Source organism: Thamnophis elegans, chromosome 1 (genome assembly GCF_009769535.1).
Source record: "Thamnophis elegans isolate rThaEle1 chromosome 1, rThaEle1.pri, whole genome shotgun sequence".
In the NCBI taxonomy this organism is placed as follows: domain Eukaryota; kingdom Metazoa; phylum Chordata; class Lepidosauria; order Squamata; family Colubridae; genus Thamnophis; species Thamnophis elegans.
In genome coordinates, this window is record NC_045541.1 from 185,836,360 (window position 1) to 185,857,638 (window position 21,279).

General features: G+C 50.4%; 1 protein-coding gene across 1 annotated transcript; it reads right to left on the reverse strand.

Moving 5' to 3' along the window:
* Positions 1 to 541: 541 nt before the first annotated feature.
* On the reverse strand, positions 542 to 21,027 carry ANGPTL4 (angiopoietin like 4). Its single transcript, XM_032239130.1, has 6 exons — positions 20,897 to 21,027; positions 16,244 to 16,388; positions 6,014 to 6,121; positions 4,513 to 4,611; positions 3,163 to 3,438; positions 542 to 1,646 (listed from the first exon to the last, which is right to left on the reverse strand). The coding sequence occupies exons 1-6, from the start codon at positions 20,978 to 20,980 to the stop codon at positions 1,465 to 1,467; spliced, it is 894 nt and encodes a 297-aa protein (XP_032095021.1). The 5' UTR covers positions 20,981 to 21,027; the 3' UTR covers positions 542 to 1,464.
* Positions 21,028 to 21,279: the final 252 nt, after the last annotated feature.

The following is a 21,279-nucleotide window of genomic DNA, read 5'->3' on the forward strand; positions in this document are numbered from 1 at the left end:
GCCCCATTTTACGATCTTTCTTAATTATTAAGTGAATCGCTGCCGTTATTCATTTAATAATCTGGTTGTTAAGTGGATCTGAAGTTTGCTTGTCGGTTGGTCGCAAAAGGGGATTGCGTGACCCCGGGGATGCTGTAACTGTCATAAATACGAATCAGTGGCCAAACATCTGAATTTTGATCATGTGACCACGGGGATGCTGCAACGGTCATAAGTTTGAACAACGCTACTTTCTTCAGTGCCATTGTAACTTCAAACGGTCACTAAATGAACTGTTATAAGTCGAGGACTTACACTCTAGACAATTTCTTTCTCAAGATCACGTCCTTTTGTTCTGGCAAGCGAGCAGACTAGATGTCCTCCTGGCCTCTAGGTGCCCAAATCCTGAATTTCAGAGACTTAAAGTATCTTTTCCATGGTACGTATCACCCCTAAACTTCCGGTCAGATGGAGCGTTTGAACGAGGACTTTCTAGAAAAGCTTCCACAAATTGTTTTTTAGATCGTCCCGTATTACCGCCAAAAAGAATACAAACGGAAAAGGGGAAAAAATATCCCGTCATTTTTAATTATTATTCATCAAAGCCCAAAAGACATTTCACTGACCACAAAGTCTCACACACACAAGTATAAAAAGATTTTTTTTTTTTTACAAAAAAGCGAAGAGGAAGAAACAAACATCTCTCGTCTCTTTTTAACGTCGAAACACAGTTTTGTAACGTTTACACAACAATATTCACTCGGAGATGGTCCAGGGTCTTGTTTTTTTTTAAAAAACCAAACGAAAAACAACGCATTGGAAAAGGGGGGGGGGACGAAAAAACACTTGTAACATGTAACCACTGACCACCACCACCACCACCCGACCCTCCCCAGACAACAGTCCTGCGCAAGACCAACCCAGGAGCATTTTAAGTCAATATGACCTAAAGGGGGATCCAAAGAGATTGGGGATGGGGGCGGGGGGGGCATTAAATTCAAGAAGGACGGTTTGGAAGGTCCATGAAAGAGGCCCCAGTATTGTGGGTACCCCTACATCGGGGTCACATTTGCAGGAGGGAGTGGCCTTCCCCCCCACATCTCGCCAGCCTCCCCCAGCCATACAGCTCTCTCAATGCCTTTGTACATATATTTTCGGGGGCGCAGGGGGTGGGAGGAAGCCACATCTGTTTTGCATCTGGAGGGGCATGAAAGATGTTCCCACAATTGCAGGAGGCTGAGAGGTGGCACTCCCCAAATCCCTCTGGCCCCACAGCCCAGCAGCCTTCCCCCGTGCCCATGCGCTCTTCCCCCAGTGGGACAGGCTCACCCCCTCCCTTAAAAAGGAATCCCCCCCCTCCCCGGACTCTCTAATCAAATGCCAGCCATGGGGCAGTGCTGCCCGGGCTCCAGAGACGGAGACCAGCTGCGTCTCGTGGGAACGGGGCAGGAAGGAGGGCCGTGCCCAGTCTCTTGGGGGGAGGGCTTAGGACGCCCGGTCCGGCTCTGCAGGGCGGATCTTCATGGTAGCGGATTGCAGGGGGTAGTAGCGCCCTCTCCAGGTCTTCCAGAAAATGCCTTGCTTCCTCTCGTGCCGCTGCCGTGGGATGGACCGGAAGTATTTGCCGTTCAGGTTGACGTGGCCGCAGTAGCTGAACCACCAGCCTCCTGCGAGGAGAAGAGGAGCAGAAAACGGGAGTCAGCCAGGTACCTAAGCCGACCGGAGGCGGGATGCCCTTCTGAGACCCCAGTAGGGGAGCAGCTCCGTCGATGGGCCAGAGGGAAAGATTACAGACAGTCCTCGACTTAACGACCACAACTGAGCTCCAAAATCTCTGGTGTTAAGTGAGACACTTGTTGAGTTTTGACACCATTTTATTACATTTCTTGCCACCGTTTGAGTCACCTCAGTTGTGAAATCAGCAACAAAAGGGAATCTGGCTTCCCCCTTGATTTTGCCTGAATGAGAAAGTCAAAAACGGGGATCGCATGATCCCGGGACACTGCAACCGTCGTAAATATGAAACAGTCGCCAAGGTTCTGAATTTCGATCACATGAGCAACGGGGGCTGCTGCTGCTGCTGGGTCGTAAGCGTGAAAAAATGTCGTTAAGTCCCTCTTTTTCAGTGCCGTTATAATGTCAAACGGACGCTAAACGAACTGTTGTTAAGTCGAGGACTGTCTGTATATTCCAAACGGGGTCAGAAGCTTTGAGAAGATTTTTCTCAAGGGTTCTCTGCAGGCAAGATGGGCAGTTCTCGAGTTACGGCCACAATTTCGACGGGAATTAAATCATTACATTAAACTCAACTCAACTAAAAATTTAAGAAATAAAACAAAATAGGGGAAACTCAAATGGAGCACGAGGTCTTTTTCTGCCCTCCCTTTTCTTGGTTGCTAATTTCCGCCGCTAAGCAAGTCACCCCCAATTTTACGACCTCTGATCCCACAATTGTTAAGCAAAAATCAGTAAGTGACTCAGGCAGTTGTTAAGTGAATTTGGCCCAAAGACGCTCTGCTGCTCTACCTTCGCCCGACAGCAGAGGGTGGTCAAATCGTGGCACGACAAAACCGCGCTAGTCAAAATCGCGGTGATAAAATCGTGGCGCTAAAGCTGCGACGTCATCACCGCGCGTCATCACCGCCGCAGCAACAGCGCGGCAACAGAAGGGCGCTTTAAAACGGCGCCGCGGCAGAAAGCCGACTTCAATTAATGTAAGCGTTAGGATTAGGTTTAGGGGTTTGTGTTAGGGTTAGGGTTAGGGTTAGGTTTAGCGTTAGGGTTAGGTTTAGGGTAGTGAGTGCTTGGGAATGCACGAATTTGCCCTCCGCGATTATGTCATCGCGGTAGGGTCGCATTTTTCCTTAGCGCTTAGAACGGCGCGAATTAGTCTTCGCGCTTATGTCTCCGCGGATAAGGGCTCCGCGGATTTGTGGTGGAACCGGTCAAATAAGTCAAGATGGCGGCCACATCGCTGCATTCAAAGCTCCACCTGATTTTTACGGGCCTCAATCTTCCATCGCTCTCCCAATTCTCAATCCTGGGTCAGATTTTCCCAACCCGCATCCCCTTTAAGAGCTGGGGGATTCTGGGAGTTGAAGTCTGCTCCCCTTCAAGGGGACGGGGTTAGGGGAAAAATAAAATACCGTTTCCGCGTATCTCCTCCGTCCGCCCACCACTGACCTGAGAGGTGCTTGGCGCAGTTGGTGTCGCCCTTCAGATCGTGGTCGCGATCCCGCGTGGAGAAGGGCAGCTGGGGGAAGTCCCCCATGGCGCTCTCCAGCTCCCCCCGGATGGGTCCCAGGAGGCTGAGGGTGTAGGCCATCTCCTCCCCGCCCAGGCGGAAGAGGAAGTGGGCCCTCTGAGCGTTGCCTTCCCAATCGCGCAGCTCAACCAGCAGCTGAAAGCGATCGTCTTTCACCATCCCGTGCATCTTCTCCAAGCCCAGCCAGAAATCCCCTAAAAAAGGAAAGGGGAGGGAAAAGCAAAAAGCGCCATGAAAAACCTTGATTTGGGAGCTGTACAGGGAAGTCCTCGACTTACGCCTGCAATGGAGCCTCCCCCAATGTCTGCTCCTAAGTGAGACGTTTGTTTAGGTCGAGTTTCTACTAATTCTAGTATTCCAGTATTTTATATATTCTATTATTACTATTCCAGTATGTTTCCTGCGTTTAAGGGAATCGCTGGAGTGCGTAAGTTAAGTCGCCCGGTCGTTAAGTGAATCCGGTTTGATCCATTGATTTTGGCTTGCCGGAAGGGGAATCGCATGATCTTGGGGAGACGGCAACGGTCATAAAGACGAAGCGTCCGAATTTTGATCACGCGATTGGGGGATGCTGCAAAGGTCGCAGCTGTGGAAAAATACCGGTCCTAACTCCCATTTTTCAGTGCCGCTCTAACTCTGAAAGGTCGCTAAATGGAATTGTCATAAGTTGAGGACTATACTACTGTATAGTTAGTCGCCGACTTATGACCAAAATTGGGCAGGAATTCCCATGGCTGCGAATTGCACAGACTTCACGGCCTTTTCTGATGCGGTTGCTAAGCGAATGACTGCAGTTGTTAAGCGAAACATCTGGTTGCTAAGCGAATCTGGCTCCTTGCAGTAATTTTGCAAGTTGGAACAGTCTAGGAAGGGTCTCCCGTGACCCCAAGCATTGTAAAGACAACATTTTGATCCCGTGACTGTGGGGGAAAATGCTGCAATGGCCATAAGTGTGAGGACCGGTCATAAGTGTGAGGACCAGGCCTAAGTCACTTCTCTCAGTGCCGCTGTAATTACGAACTCAACTAAACAAATGGTAGTAATTTGAGAACTATCTGTTGACTGATGTTTTAACTCGATAAATGGATTTGGGAAATTGGAGCCGTTAGAAAACAGCATCACAGCTTAGAATCGACATATCTCGGAGCTGCTGCTGGGTGCCTTCTCCAACCAGGTGCCCCCCCCCCTCCTCCGTGTGCCAGGGCAGGAATTCCTCCTGGCAGGAATTCGGGGGGTGGGGGGGAAACACTCTCACCCGCTTCACCCACCTGTCAGATTTCCAAAGCCGTCTTTATAAGCGTCCCAAAGTCGGTCGAAATCCACCGAGCCCTCCGAGCGCCTCTGGATCACAGTCCAGCCCCCGTCCTCTGCCAACGGAGAGAGAAGGATGAAGGGCACGACCCTGGCTTGGCTTCTGGGCAATTTTCCCAGCCCCCCCGCCCCATCCAGTCCCTTGGACCTCTGTGCAATTCCCCCCCCCCCCCCCACACACACACAAAATACAGGCAGATTCCCTCCACCGATCCTCCGGTTTGATTGTGGAGTGGCATCTTTTTAATAGTTTTTTTATTAGAAGCTAGGGCCCTAGAGCTGGAAGGGGCCCCGGAGGTCTTCTAGTCCAACCCCCTGCTGGAGCAGGAGACCCTAGACCACCTAAGACAAATGGTCGCCCAATCTCTTAAGAATCTTCAATGACGGAAGATCCACAACTTCTGGTGGCAAGCTGTTCCACTGGTTAATTGTCCTCACATATGTATGTATGTATGTATGTATGTACGTGTATGTATATGTATGTATGTATATGTATGTATGTATGTATGTACATCCTCCCATATTTGGGCATACCAGGGGTTGTAAAAATCTAATAGATACCTTTCACCCTGGCTTGGCTGATAATGGATAAGAGCCTGTGGCCTAATGGCTAAGATGTCTGCCTAGTATGTAATATAGCCCAGGTTCAAATCCCAGTAAGGGTATGGCTAGCTGATGAGAGCTAAATAGCTTGAAATAGATCTATCCTAGTCTCCCTTTATTTTATTTATCAGCACAAATACAACAGTATGTATGTATGTGTATATATACACACACACACATACATACACACACACATACTGGTGCATAACATTACACACATTTATACATACTATATACATAAATATATATATACTTGCACCCATACATGGGGGGGGGCGCGCACACACACACACATACATTCTATTCAATTCCATTCTATTCTTATTTTCTATTCTATATACTATTCTATTTGATTATTCTATTCTAGCCGATCCGATTTGATTCCTTCCCATTTCATTACATTCTTTTCTATTGTATTCTTATATTCTTCACTTCCATTCTATTCTATTCTATGTTCTATTCTATATTCCATCCTACCCTATTCTATTCTTATATTCTTCCCTTCCCTTCTGTTCTATTCTCTATTCTATTCCCTATTCCTATTCTATTCTATTCTATTCTTATATTCTTCCCTTCCCTTCCATTCTGTTCTATTCTCTATTCTATTCCCTATTCCTATTCTATTCCTACTCTTATATTCTTCCCTTCCCTTCTATTCTATATTCCACCCTATTCCACTCCATTCCAATACTCCGCTCCTCCATTCCGTTCTGTTCCTATTCCTTCTGGCCCTTTCTCTTTTTCCAGTGGAAGCCATGCGCACATCCACCCCACTCTCTTCCCAAACCCAGTTCAGCCGGCTCCCGGCTGTCCAGAGACTTCAACCCCAGACCCTGCGCCCACAGCCGAACTTACCCATGTCACAGAAGACTTTGAAAGCCGGGGCTCCGGGGGGCTGGATCTCAAAGACCCCGCTGCTCTGCTGCCCCTCGAGGAAGAGGTCGTGACAGCCGGCCGGAAGCTCTGTGGGAGGGGACAAAGAAACGAGGCCGTCAGGATGGCATCACCTGCGTGTTACGGAAGCCGGTCGACGGAGCGAAGAGATTCCCTTGCAAAGGAGGGAGGATTTGGGGCCAGTTGTGCAGTCCAGTTGTGGGATGCACAGCATGCACAATGTAATAACAACAACAACAACAACAATCACTAATCCTGGCTGCGCAAGAACAAGCTATCTGCACAAATGCCATTAAGGCCAAAATCGAAAAATCCTCTGATGATGCCAAATGCAGACTTTGCAAAGAAGCTGATGAAACTGTTGATCACATACTCAGCTGCTGTAAAAAAATCACGCAGACTGATTATAAATTGCGGCACAATTCAGTAGCACAAATGATCCATTGGAATTTGTGCAAAAATTATAATATTAATTAACAGCAACAAACTGGTGGGAACATCAGCCTGAAAAAGTCACCGAAAATCAGATGGTCAAGATCTTGTGGGATTTTCGCATACAAACGGACAAAATACTGGTGCATAATACACCAGACATCACACTGGTTGAGAAAAATAAGGTCACAATCATAGACATCGCAATACCAGGGGATAGCAGGGTCGCCGAGAAGGAACATGAAAAAATCGCAAGATACCAGGACTTAAAAATTGAAATTCAACGACTATGGCACAAACCAGCAGTGGTAATTCCAGTGGTACTTGGCACACTGGGTGCTATTCCAAAAGCACTGGAATTACATTTAAAACAGTTAAAAATTGACAAAATCACCATCAGTCAAATGCAAAAAGCGGCACTGCTTGGATCTGCACGCATATTACGAAAATACGTTACGACGTCCTAGGCCCCTGGGTGGGGCCCGACTAGTAACCAATGCCAAATCCGGCGAAACAACTGGCCGCTGTGATACAATTCTGTTGTTGTGAATAATAATAATAATAATTTTCTACAAAAAACCGCCCTACTTGGAACAGCTTATATCCTCCGACGTTACCTTAAAGGTTCCTAGGTCCTTGGTTAAGACTCGAGCTGTTGAGCTACCAACCAGCCCCAAAAGCTGTGATTCTCACCAAAGATTAACCACATAATAATAATAATAATATGGAGCCTCACAGAGCAAAGAGGAATCGAGATGCAGTGTTGGGGGTTTGAAATATGCACTAATGTGGCTCCCCCAGTTGGGGCATCCGTGTAAACGCTTCCAATCCCACAGTGCCTTTTGCCTTGCGCCACCCTCCGTGCATAATTGGCTTCCTGAGATCGATCAATGTGCAGATCCTTGACCCCGAAGCTCAACGCTCAAAGTCGGGGTGCGCGAAATAATTTAACCCGTTCCCCACAGAGTGAGATTGAAGATTCTGGCACGAAAGACCTCTTGAGAGCAGGAGGCGGGTGCCAATGTTGGTCTTTCATTCAACTGCCTCGCTCTACAAAGCCTTAGTAAGGCCACACCTGGAATAACGGCTCCCCGTTCTTGTCACCACGATGTTAAAAAAGTGGTGGAGACTCTGGAAAGAGTGCAGAGAAGAGCAACGAAGAGGATTAGGGGACTGGAGGCTAAAACATACGAAGAACGGTTGCAGGAATTGGGTCTAGTTGAATGAAAAGAAGGACCAGGGGAGACAGGATAGCAGTCTTCCAATATTTGAGGGGCTGCCACAGAGAGGAGGGGGCTCAATTTATTCTCCAGGCCCTGGAAAGCAGGAGAAGCGGCAGCAACGGATGGAAACTAATCAAGGAGAGGAGCAACCTGGAACTAAGGAGGAGTTTCCTGGAAGTTGGAACTCTTGACCAGTGGAACGACTTGCCACCAGAAGTGCTGCATCCCTGGAGGCTTTTAAAAAGAGGCAGCCACTGGTCAGAACTGGTCCAGGCAGGGTCTCCTAGACTGGAAGACCCCCAAGGTCCCCCCCTGCAACCCTCTTATTCTGTGACTCTGCTATTCAGTTCAGAGGGGATTCCTTCCCTCCCCCCCCCCTCGCATGGGCAGAAGCCCGGAGGCCTTGGGGCAAGTTCCAGTCTAACAGGGTTGGCATTTTGACACGGCACGCGGGGGGGGGGGAGGAGGGGGGGGGATCCAGCCCAAAGGCAGCTGCAGCATTGAGAGCCACAAAATTGAGGAAATGCAGGACAGGCAATAAAAGGAGGAGTGTGTGTGTGTATGTGTGTGTGTGTCCCTCATCCTCTCCCTCCCTATGTCATTTTCTCTCTCATTCTCTCATTCTATCCTGTCTCTCATTCGCTTTCATTCTCTCTCATTCCCTCCTCTCTCGTTCTCTCAAAATCTCTTATCTATCATTCTCTCTCAATCTTTCTCATTCTCTCTCTCATTCTGTCATTCTCTCTCAATCACTCTCTTTCTCATTCCCTCTCCCTCTCCCTCTCCCATTCTTTCGCTCTCTCATTCTTTCCCATTCTTTTTCTCTCTCTAATTCTCTCTCATTCCTCCCCCCTCTCTCATTCTATCTCTGTCATTCTATCTTTCTCTAATTCTCTCTCATTCTTTCTCTCTCTCATTTTCTAATTCTCTCTCTCATTCTTTCTCTTATCCTGTCTCTCATTCTCTCTCATTCCCTCACTCCCTCTTTCTTGCCTCTCTTGTTCTCTCAAGATCTTTTATCTATCATTTTTTCTCAATCTTTCTCATTCTCTCTCATTCTCTCTCTTGTTGTCTCATTCTTTCTCTCATTCTTTCTCTCTCCCCATTTCTCTTTCCTTCTCTCATTCTCTCTCTCTCATTCTCTCTCCTTCTCTTGTTGTCTCTCTCCCCTCTCACTCTCTTTCTCTCTCTCTCCTTCTCATATTCTCTCTCATTCTCTCTCATTCTCTTGTCTCTCTCCTCTTTCACTCTTTCTTTCTCTCATAGTCCCTCTCTCTCTCCTCTCTCCGTCTCTTTTGTTCTCTCTCTCCTCTCATATTCGCTCTCTCATTCTCTTTCATTATCTTGTTCTCTCTCTCCCCCCTCTTTCTCTCTCTCTCTCTGCTTCTCCCATATTCTCTCTCATTCTCTTGTTGTCTCTCTCATTCTCTCTCTCTCACACACACACAAACATACACACACACACACACTCACTCACTCACTCCCACAAAGGTTGAGGGCAGAGCAAGGCCTGTTTCAAATCTCTTGCCATGATGGCGAAGGGACCAGGAGGGCCGTGGGCGGGGGGGGGGGGGGCTGCTGCAAGGAAACGGAGGGGCCTCCTGTGTCAGTTCCAGAGATCCAGCTGAGCGTCCTGTGGTGGTTCGTCACGACCACTGAAACTGAACACCGAGGGTCCAAGGCCCCCACCCCCCCCCAATTCCCTGGGCTCCCCCCTCAGAGACAGGGCTGCCTTGCCCGCTTCTCTGCCGGGACTGAGGGGGAGCAAAACGAAGGGCGGGCATCGGGAGGCCCCGACTTCAGCTGCGCCTTCCTCAAACAGATGCCATCCAGATGTTCTGCCTGTGCTGGAAATGGCTGAGCAACCGTCTCCTGGGGAAGCCGGGTGCAGAAGTTGCCCCATTGAGGAAAAGGGGCCTCTGAGGAAAGGCTGGGCTGGGTGGGGGGGCTTCCTGGCAGACCTTTCATTGCCCCACTAGGTAACGTCACCCGTGCTGGTCCAGCGAGCACCCTGGCACTGATGCGGTTACCTAGTTGGGCCACGAAACGCCTGCAAGGAAGCCGCCCAGCTCAGAGACCATCAAGGACCCCCCACCGCCCTCCTCCTGCTCCTCCTTCCTCCACGCCGCAATCCACTCCCTTCTGGCACTGATGAGGTTACTTAGCTGGGTCAGGAGACGCCTGCAGGAAAACCCACCAAGCCCAGAGAGCACCAGGGACCCCACAGTCCTCCTGCTCCTCCTCCCTTCTTCCTGGCACTGATGTTGTTACCTAGTTGGGCTACGAAACGCCTGCAAGAAAGCCGCCCAGCTCAGAGAGCACCAGAGACCCCCCCCCCCAATTCAACCCTGAGCTGCAAAGGATCCATGGGTAAAGCTGAGCATGGGGGGGGGGCTCTCCCTCCCCCCCCCGCCCAGAAGCATTCAGCTGAGCCGGCCTGAGAGCCCCCAAAGCCCCCTTCTTAGCCAACCAACAGCAACCAGGGTCTGCGTCCAAAAAAGCCCTCTGCACGTGCTCAGGAACCCCCGGCCCATTCATACCCCAGGCATGCAAGACGGCACGATTTGGGGTGCCGGGAGGGGGACACGCCCACACCCAGTGCCAGAGCTGGACTTTGCCCTGTGCCAGCCAGAGTGGGGCAGGGCAGGTGGGCAGCGGGGGGGGGCAGAAGGGTGAAGGGAGGGATGTGGCAGGGTGGACGGGGACTTTGCCCAGGGCAGCCCAGAGCAGATGGGGAGGGGGGGGGGCGAAGGGGGGGGGAGGAATTGCAGCCCCAGACAAAGAGGGATCCTGTTCTTGGGCCTTGCACGAGGAAGGTGGGGGGGGGGGGAGAGAAATCAGCATCCTCGGAATTGCAGGGGAGGGGGGGCTGGGGATGGCGGGCAAGGGGGGGGGGAGAGGGGGGCTCCTCCCTCCAAGCCTGGGATAAATTTAGCGGAGATTCTGGAAACAGCTGCCTGGGGCAGGATGCCAGAGAACAGGGCGGGCTGGGGAGGGAGGGGAGGGATGGGGACGGAGGGGGGGGGGGGAACAGACCCTGGAGTGTAAACATGAACTTTCCCCCAATTCCTTCTCTTCCCCCCCCCCCTCCGGCAGTGGGAGGGAGGGGCCGGCTTGCATCATTCAGCCGCCAAGGGAGGACGTGACCAGGCGCGCGCACACGCACACACACACACCCGGGAAGGGGGGGGGAGAAGAGTTGGATCAAGGATAGGCCTGGGAAAATCTGAGCTAGCCAGGAGTTCTTGAGGACTAGCGCTGAATTCTTGAAGACTAGCATCCTTGAGGACTAGAAACCCTAAATCCTAATCTTCGTCCTAACTTTGGGTTTCCAACGAAGGGAAGAACCAGGCAGAGGCTTTCTTGCCAGCTGCCAACTGTGCCCCATGCCCTGGTTGGTGCCACGCCAGCCAGCTGCCACCGCCAAGGGCTGGGGTGCCCCTCAATCAAGGAGGAGGAAATGGGGGGGCAGAGGCAGGGGAGGGACGGGCGATGGGACAACCTCCCCCCCCCCCGGGTCTCCAGCCAATCAAAGGCCAGTGGCCAGAACAATTCGAAGGAGCCTCCCTCTACAGAAGCAGTCTACCGTCTGCGCACAGCCAGCCCTAGGAAGGCAAGCGGGAGGGGGCCACTGCCCACCGACACCCGTGGGAACTAAAAACTGGGCAAAGGACTCGGCTCTTTTTCCCCGCCTGCCTCAGTTTCCCCTGTGGGCACAGGGGGACGAGGCCCTCTCCCCTTCCTTTTCCCCAAAAGGGCCAATAAAAGTCTCCGTTCAAAGCCAGAGGACGGTGCAAAGCCTTGGGCAGTCCAGAACAGATCAAAATGCCCCCCCCCCAACCATCCACCCTGTTGTGCCCACTTTGGGGCTTTCCAGAGAGACCCAAAGATCATCCAGACGTTTCTTTTCAGAGATAGAATCGGAGGTAAACAACACGAAATATAAGGCAGTTTTTAGCAGCATCTGGGAATGGGGGCATTGGGCATCCAGTCCACCTCCCCTCGTCCATCGCTCCCTTCTCAAGGTGCTTGAACCCCACTCCCATCATCCACAGCAGACTTCGAGGAGCCTCCATTTGACCTAACCGATGTGTAGGGGGCTCGCCCCCCCCCCTAAAAAGAAAATCCATCAAAAACCCTGGAAAAAGAGCTTCATGCCCCCTGTGGGTTTGTTAGGGGGCAGGGGGCACACCCGGGTGTACGTAAGGAGGGGGGGAGCAAATGCACAGACACCCCCCACACACACATCTCAAGCCTTTGTCATGGGTGTGAGTCACGGTTCTTCCAGGCTGACCAACGCCCATTCTGGGAAAATGGTTAACTCTCGGTCTGGCTCTGTGCTGGGGTCTTTTCCCCCACCCACCCCCAACTCCAACTCCGTTTATTTGCAAGACCCCCAGTTCCCCTCTCAAGCCTGAGCTGCCCCCTGACCCCCACCCCAATTACCTTGGATCGGATGGTGTCCCTTGCAAACTGCCATAGCCTGAACTCAAGAATTCAGGTAGACTGCGCTGGCACATGGCTGCCCGGCGGTTCATTATCCCCCTTGGTTTGTAAGCCTTTTTTTAGCTCCAGGATTGAGGGCTTTCTTGGGGTGAAACTGGACCGGCCTTCTTCAAGAGGTCTATTTCCCCCCCCCCCAAAAAAAACCAAAATGGGGACCAACCTAGAATTAAAGAGAAACTTTAACACCCGTGTTACTAACTCAACTGCAGGGATTCACTTAACGTCAGAGGCAAGAAAGGGGGTGAAATGGGGGCAAACTCACTTACGGACTGTCTCGCTCAGCGACATAAATTTTGGGCTCTATTGTCGTTAGTCAAGGACTACTTACGTCCTCCAGAGATCTCAATTTTCTCGTAATTATGTCCAAAACAGGATCGTTTGAGCCTGGCCATTGGTCCCTCCAGACAAATTGGCTCAAGAATGGAGAAATGGCCACCAGAAGCTGCGAACGCTCCACATCCCTGGAGGCTTTTAAGAAGAGACCGGACAGGCAATTGTCGGCGATGCTGCAGGGTTTCCGGCCTAAGCAGGGGGGTCAGACTAGAAGACCTCTGGGCTCCCTTCTTCCAACCCTACTATACTAGGGACTAAATTATAGGTTGCTTCATCTCTGGAGGTCTTTTTAAGAAGACACTGGACCAGGCAATTGTCTGAATGGCCGAGTCTCTCCTGCTTGAGGCGGGGGGCTGGACTAGAAGACCTCCAAGGGTCCCTTCCCAAGCTCTCTTATTCTGCAAAGCCACCTTCCTTTCTGGCCAGTCGGCTTCCCTAAGTAGGAAAAATCTGTAGCAGCAGGTTGGAATTTCTCCCCAGGAGCCAAAACCCCCCAAATTCAGACTGGCTGGGAGGTGTGTGTGTGTGTATGGAGGAGGGGGGAGCACCCACATTTTCCTGGTGTTTGGGGGCTGGGGGGGGGGAGAGGAAAGGCAGCCTCTCTGCCCCTCCCTGGGGAGAATTTTCTGGCTCTGCTTTCTGCATATTTTGGAAACCCAGAGCAGGAATGGGGAGGGGAGGGGGAGGGTTTGTCCTTTCCCCTACTTGGCCAGAGGCCAGCCTTCTCTTTCACTTCCCAGCCCCCCAGGAGCCCCCCTCCCTCTTTCCCCCCTCTGGCACGCCAGTCATTAACCCCGCAGCTCCGGGGGGGGGGGGGGGCGCCCGGCAAGCCTTCCGGCTGAACCTCTGACACACTTGGCGGGCAGCCACGGCTCACGGCTTGGAAAGGGAGGGGCGGCCCTTTCCCGCTAACCGGCAGGCTCCAGATGTTTGGGCTCGGGAATCTGGGAGGGCCCCTCCCTGCACATCTGGAGGGTGAAGACTGAACCAGTAGCCCCCCCCCCTTACACACACACACACACAAAGAGAGAAATCTGGAGTCCCTTTAAGGCAGTGGTTCCCAAACTTGGCAACTTTAAGACTTGTGGACTTCAACTCCCAGAATTCTCCAGCCAGCTCTGCAGAGCTGGCTGGAGAATTCTGGGAGTTGAAGTCCACAAGTCTTAAAGCTGCCAAGTTTGGGAACCACTGCCTTAAAGGGACACCCGGAGGGCATCTGTATGGCAACAGGAGTCTCTTGAAGTTTGGCCGCTTGGAAGATTGAAGGACTCCAAGTCCCAGAATCCCCCAGTCAGCCTAGTTGGCTTGGGAGTTGAAGTCTATCACGGAATTCTCTATTGGCCAAGGTTGCCGAACGTCCTTGCGTTAACACACCATGTGGCTTCGTGCAGTGGGATGTTATCACCCGGCCTTTTCTTTCGCGCTGGGAACTGGGAGGCTTTTGATTGCCCCGGTTGGAGCCCCGTGGTGGGAAGCGTGAAGGAAGCAAAGGAGGGGGAAGAGGGCTCCTGGGCATGTGCAGAGTTCGGAAAGATTCCCTGCCTGAAGCCAGGGGGATTCCAGCTCATAGCCAGTTTTGGTGTTGGTGCTTTGCACAACTGGTGGATGCAACTGACTTCCCAGTGTTGGGGTCTGTCAATCGCAAGACGCCTTTAAGGAAGGAAGGAAGGAAGGAAGGAAGGAAGGGAGAGAGAAAGAGAGAGAGAGAGAAAGAAAGAAAGAGAACGGAAGGAAGGAAGGAAGAAAGGAAGGAAGAAAGAGAGAGAGAGAGAAAGGAAGGAAGAAAGAGGAAGGGAAAGGAAGGAAGGAAGGAAAGAAGGAAGAAAGAAAGAGGAAGGAAGGAAGAAGGAAAGAAAGAGAACGGAAGGAAGGAAGGAAGAGAAAGGAAGGAAGAAAGAAAGAAGAAACAGAAAGGAAGGAAGAAAGAAAGAAAGGAAAGAAGGAAAGAAAGAAAAGGAAGAAAGAAAGAAAGAAAGGAAGAAAGAAAGGAAGGAAGAAAGAAAGAAAGAAAGAAAGAAAGAGGAAGGAAGGGAGGGAAGGAAGAAAGGAGGAAAGAAAGAGAACGGAAGGAAGGAAGGAAGAAAGAAAGAACGAAAGAAAGAAAGAAAGAGGAAGGAAGAAACAAAGAAAGAGAAAGGAAGGAAGGAAGGAAGGAAGGAAGGAAGAAGACAGAGGATCTGTTGGGCTGCAGAGGCTTCTTAGCTCTCTGTGAGGCAGGGATAGACTGCCTCTGGAGGAAGAGGATCCATTTAGCAACCTGGCCTGAGGCCAGCCTCTCCCGAGGAGCTCAAACCCAACAATTATTTATTTAGTTATTTATTTATTAGACTTATATAGCGCTTCATAGGGCTTTCAGCCCTCTCTAAGCGGTTTACAGAGTCAGCATATCGCCCCCACAGTCTGGGTCCTCATTTCACCCAGATAGATAGATAGATGATAGATAGATAGATAGATAGATAGATAGATAGATAGATAGATAGATAGATAGATAGATAGATAGATAGATAGATAGATAGATAGATAGATAGATAGATAGATAGCAATAGCAGTTAGACTTATATACCGCTTCATAGGGCTTTCAGCCCTCTCTAAGCGGTTTACAGAGTCAGCATATCGCCCCCAACAACAATCCGGGTCCTCATTTTACCCACCTTGGAAGGACAGACGGCTGAGTCAACCTTGAGCCGGTGAGATTAGAACCGCCGAACTGCGGATCACAGTCAGCTGAAGTAGCCTGCAGTGCTGCACCCTAACCACTGCGCCACCTCGGCTCAGATCAATTTCCTAAACTTGGCAAGAATTCTGGGAATTGTGGCCCAGCCATGGTCAAACATTAGCAAATTTTGCAAAAATTGATTTTCCTAGTTTACACGGGGAGACGCCTGTCCCCGGCTTCCCTCCCACATCCAGGACACAGGTAGTCCTCGACTTATGACGGTTCACTTAGCGACCGCCGAGGTGCCCTGGACTGTCACGAGATCTCCTTTCACGGCCTTCTGACAAGCGAAGTCAATGGGGAAGCCAGACCATGAGACTAGCTTGGCAAGTGCACCGGTTCACTTAACGACGGTAGCAAAAAGGTCGCAAAGTGAGGAAAAGGTCCAATAAACCACTGTCTCAAGAGGATGTGGTCGTACGTCCACCTACACACCCAACAACTTTTTTGCCTATGCAGAGACAAACCCCTCCCCCTCCCCTGTCTCCATTGACTGCATGAATGACAGCTGCTTCTAGCACCGAGGAGAACTGAGAAGGATGCTAGTCCTCATGACTCTGTAAGCCTCTCTTCTTGGGCCAAAATTGGGCCTGAAGCCCCAGGACAAATATTGAAGCCGACCCAATTATTATTATTATTATTATTTGTTTCCAAATTGCTTCACCCGCCACGGCGTCTCATTTAGCGACGGAAAGTTTGGGCAATTTTTGGCAGATTTCAGCCCACAGCTCAGAGCCATCAAAACTAATGGAGCTTTTGAATCCCGCCCAGCTGTTTTGGTGCCAACCTGGAAAATGTTGTAATACCGACACGTCGTGAATGTTGTAATACCGACACGTCGTTTGATGCTGCTAAAGTCCCGGAATGGCAGATCCAAAAATTCCCTTCTTGTGCAAAAAAGAAAATAAGGCTTTTTGCCCCCCAAACCCCCCCAAAACGAAGCAAAATAAGAATAGGGCCGAGCACGGCAACTTCACTCACTGGGGCCTTCCGGCGTCTGCTCTCCGGCCGCCTGGCTCTGGTTGGCCGCTCGCTCGTCCAGGACGCTGCGCAGGGCGGTCACTCTCCAGCGAGGGGCTTCCTGGGGGTCCTTCTCCCGGCGGTGCAGGGGGCTGAGGGTGTTGACCTGGGAATTGAGTAGGGGGGGCGGGGGAGAGAGGGTTCAGGGGTTTGTTTTCAAAGGGAAGGAACGTGGCGGGCGGAGACTCCCGTCTACGGGAAACGGTTGGGCCTAGTGGTTAAAGCAGCAGGCCACAAAGCAGGGGTTTTTTTTTTTTTTTTGAAAATTTTATTAATTTCATATATACCTTGACAATTATATGATCTCATAACTGTTATTAATAATATGTATTTATAACAATTTTTCCCCCTACAGTTGACAATATACTTGAAATTGCTTTCTTACCATCCCATAGATCCATCTTATCTTACAACATTCCTACTTCTTCTTTCTTCCTTCCCTCCTTCCTTCCCTCCTTTCTTCTCTCCTACTCTCCTTTCTTCCCTCCTTCCTTCCCTCCCTCCTTCCCCCTTCCCTCCCCCTTTCTTCTCTCCTTCCCTCCTCCTTCCCTGCTTCCTTCCCTCCTTCCTTCCCTCCTTCCTTCCCTCCTTCCTTTCCCCCTTCTTTTCCTCCTACCTTCCCCCCTTCCTTCTCTCCTACATTCCCTCCTTCCTTCCCTCCTTTCTTCTCTCCTTCTCTCCTTCCTTCCCTCCACAAAGCAGGAGTTCTAGTCCCACTTTAGCCAGGAAAAACAGCTAGGTGACTTTGGGCCAATCGCTAGGAAACGGTGAGTTCTAGTTCCACCTTAACCACAAAAGACAACTAGGTGACTTTGGGCCAATCGCTAGGAGACGGTGAGTTCTAGTTTGATCACCTTAACCACAAAAGAAAGGTAGGTGACTTTGGGCCAATCACTAGGAGACGGTGAGTTCTAGTCCCACCTTAACAATGAAAGAAAGCTAGGTGATTTGGGGCCAATCTCTAGGAGACGGTGAGTTCTAGTCCCACCTTAACCATGAAAGCTGGCTGGGTGACTTTGGGCCACCTCTTGTTGTGGTGGTGGGGGAAAGAGGAGGAGGGTGTATTGAATAGTTATCCTTGAATCATTACATAAAAATAATAAAGGCGGGATACAAAATATATAAATAAAACCCGGCCTCCATTTGCCTTTCCTGGTAGAGATCAAACTGTCTTAGGCAAGCCACCCCCCACCCTCCCTTATACAGGTAGTCCTCAACTTACGATCACGATTGAGCCCAACATTTCTCTGGCTAAATGAGACATTCGCTAAGTGGGTTTTGCCCCATTCCAAGACTTTTCTTGCCACGGCTGCTAAGTGAATTGCCGCCGTTGTTAAATCAATAACACGGTTTGTTAAGCATTGCTTGTTTGTCTGGTGTCAATCCCTGCATATCCGAGTTTCTCTTTCTGCTGAACGTAGTGGTTTTCTTAAAGATCTTTCATTGCTCAACTAGGTAACGTCATCAGGGGTACAAGCAAGGAGGATTTACTCCCTGTTTATATATCCTTGCTTGCCCTGGCCAGCGCTGGTAGGGGTGTGAATTTCCCCCCCATAGATAGTTCTTTGATTTATTGTTTTATGCCCGTTTGTCTGGTGTTAATCCCTGCTTATCTGGGTGTGGACTGGTGGAGAACTTTTATTCCCCAACACAGCGACCTCCGGACATCTTGCTCTGCCCATTTTCAGAATGCTAGCTGTGTGGGATTGTGGAATTGGTCACACTCTTGGAGGGCACAACATGGGGGTGGGGGGTGTTTCTGCACCGGCCTCCGATTGATGGGCCACGGAGGAAGAGGGCGGAGGGAGGAGAGAAATACGATGCAGGAAGTCCTCAATTGACAATCAAAATTGGGCACTCCCAGGACTTCCATGCGGTGTTGCTAAGGGAGCCACGCCCCAATTTTATGACTCTTGCCACGGTCACTAAGCGAATCACACACAGCCGTTTTAACTGGCCTCCTTTGAATGTGCTTGGCAATCATGTGTGATTGCAACTTGTTGGAAATACCAGCCAGTTGTTAGAAGCCTGGAGGTCGATCACATAACTGTGGGGAGCCCACCAAGGTCGTCATTGTGAGGATTGGTCGGGAGTCACTGTTTTCAGCCCTCCCGTAACTTCTTAGGCAAATGGTCGTAAGGGCGAGGAGTGGAAGAAGACCCCGGGAGGCTTGGACCTTCCCAACCGATCTCGCAAGGGTCACCACCAAATCAGTTCCGGCCCGAAAGGAAACAGCTGTGCGTTTTAACGTCACAAAGTTTGGCCTGGACTAGCCCAGAACAAGACGGGCTCCGCTTACAAGGAGTTGAAAAGGGTTCTGAGACCCCCCCCCCGACCCGCAATTCAATTTTCAGGGGCTTCTCCCTGTCCTCAGTGCCGGAAACCCGAAGACCAGCATGTGCACGCCTGGTTTTCTGGTGGTTTTCGGGCCATTTTTAGGCTGTTTTTCGGAGCCACCTGGAAAATGGCCAAAAACAACCTGAAAAACCGCCTGGAAACGGCCTGTTTTTTGGGTCCTTTTTCGGGCGTTCCAGCACCTGCGAAGACCAGCTGTGCGTGTGCCCACTGGAAAGCAGAAGCGCAGCTGGCGATGGCACGCGTGCCCACCGGGAGAGGGCTCTTCTGCATGCCACCTCGGGCAGGCGTGCCCGAGGCTCACCATCACAGCCCTCGGAGTTCCCATCCAGAGGCATTTCGAGACCAGCTGGGAAGCAGCAGCGGATAAATTTAATCAGTAAACAAAACCATAAATAAATAAAGACCACTCAGGACAAGATGATCCGGCCGGGAGGGGAACGGTGGTTGCCTGGAGCCAGAGATCATAAAAAGTGGAAAGAAATACTTTCCTCTTTCTCCCTCTCCCCGCCCCCCCCAATAAAGGTTGGGTTTCTAGGCCGTTTGGCTAAATTACAATTTTTTTTTTTTAAAAAAAGTGGCTAGCTGAAAAAGAGGAATTATCCAGGAGATCAAAGGACAGAGTGAATGTTTACTCATCGGCAGATGGAAATGTGGAAATTCTCACATTTCTCTTTCTCTACCTCTCGGTGTCCCCATCAATTAAACTGCAAACAGCAGAAGGGCAAGCGACGTTCTATCGTTTAGAATTTCAGAATAGCATTTATAAGTGGCTGGAAAACGGAAGCCAAAAACAGAAAATAGAAGTCTTTTCTTTTTTGTTTTTACTAATTACTATCAAACTTAAAGTATTGACCGTAATGTAAACATAATGGTGATGTGAACAATTAATATTATTACAATTGTTAGTACAACTGCTATTACACTATTACAGACGTTAAAACGGACAGGAAGGCAATGGAGAACGGAGAATTACAAAGGCTAAACAGGTATGCTGAGGCAAAAGGCTATAAAACTATTTTATATTGTTATCCTTGTCTTGTTTTTTTCTGCATTTGTTGTTGTTTTTCTGTTTTTAAAGGTTAAAAATGTTTAATAAAAACTATTTTTTTTTAAAAAAAGAAAGAAAGAAACAAAGGGCAAATGAGGAATCCTTTAACTCAGTTTCTCAAACTGGGTTTTTAAGATGGGTTGGACTTCAATTCGCAGAATTCCCCAGCCCGGTTGGCGAGGGAATTCTGCGAGTTGAAGTCCAAACCCATCTAAAAACGAAACCCACTTGAGAAAAATTGCTTTAATCCATCCTCAAAAAAAAAAAAAGCCAATCAGGTGCCGTCCGGCATAGCCTAAACATAAAACCAGATCCTTTGCAAAGAAGAAGGGTGAGACTAGATGACCTCCATGCACATTTTTCCAATTCTGTGATTGGGGCTTTTTTAAAAAAAAAAAAAATACACACCTTTGTATTTGGACTTGAAAGCTTTGTGAGAAAAATAGGGACAGGGAAGTGTATCTATGTGGCCCCCTCATAGGAGCTCCCCCTCCCCCCCCATAGTAAAAGTCAGGTAGCTAAAGAATTAGGGGAGGGTCTGGGAAGAGCCGCCCCTCCCTCAGCTGAGACCCTTCCCCCCTCTTAGTTGGAGAAAAATCATTACAGGGGAGGGGGCACCCGTGTTCGATGCCACGCCATCAGCCTAACAAAGCCTCCATATGCTTGCTGGAACCCTTTGGAGATGCTGCATACCACATCCCCCATTATCCCCAGCCATCGCATACCACATCCCCCATTATCCCCAGCCAGCCACCTGAAGCTGAGAGGAGTTTCTTTTTCCATCTTGATTCATTTCTGGAAAGCTTTGTCCAACCTTCTCCAGCTGCCCTCCATTCAGCATTTCCCACTCCCCAAAATGCCCCCCCCAGCCCATGGGCCACTGCCCTTCCAGGGAGCAGGAGACTCCCAACCCCCCACCCCAATTTCAGCTTGGCTCCCCACCCACCCAAGAGACCCTCTCCAGAAGCAACAGATTTTCATTTTTAACGTGGGACGGTTAAAATAATAATAATAATAATAAACTTTTATCTTATTTTCTCTCGTTCTCTCTCACCCTTCCCGACCCCTTTCCCCATTCAACTCCCCCTCCCCCTGCCCGGCACACCCCTTCCCACAGGTGATCCCCTGGAATGCCTCCACTGCCCTCCAGACAAGTGGGGGTCGAGCCTGCGGGGCGCCCCCTCCTCCCCTTCCCCCCCCCAAAATACCTTGCTCTGAAGGCTCTTAATCTGCAGGTTCTGCTTGTCCATCCGGAATTGCTGCTGTTTGATCTTCTGCAGGAGTTCCTCCATCCTCACGTTCTGGCGCCTGACCAGGTTCTAACAGACAAAGGAAGAAGAGAGCAACGCGGTTAGTCCGGGCGGTTGGGTGTGTGTCGGGGTGCGCGCAAGAGGAGAGCGGTGCCGTGGAAAGAAAGCACGAAGCCAACTAGCCATCTGAAAAACGGCCCCAGATGGACCACCACCACCAAATCTGGGGAGGGGGGAGGGCAGGAAAGAAACCCACCCCCACCCCTGGAGTCAACCTCAAAGCGCAGCTCCGGACTCACGGCCGGCGCACTTCGGGGACAGCTGTGCGCAACTCGCCAGCG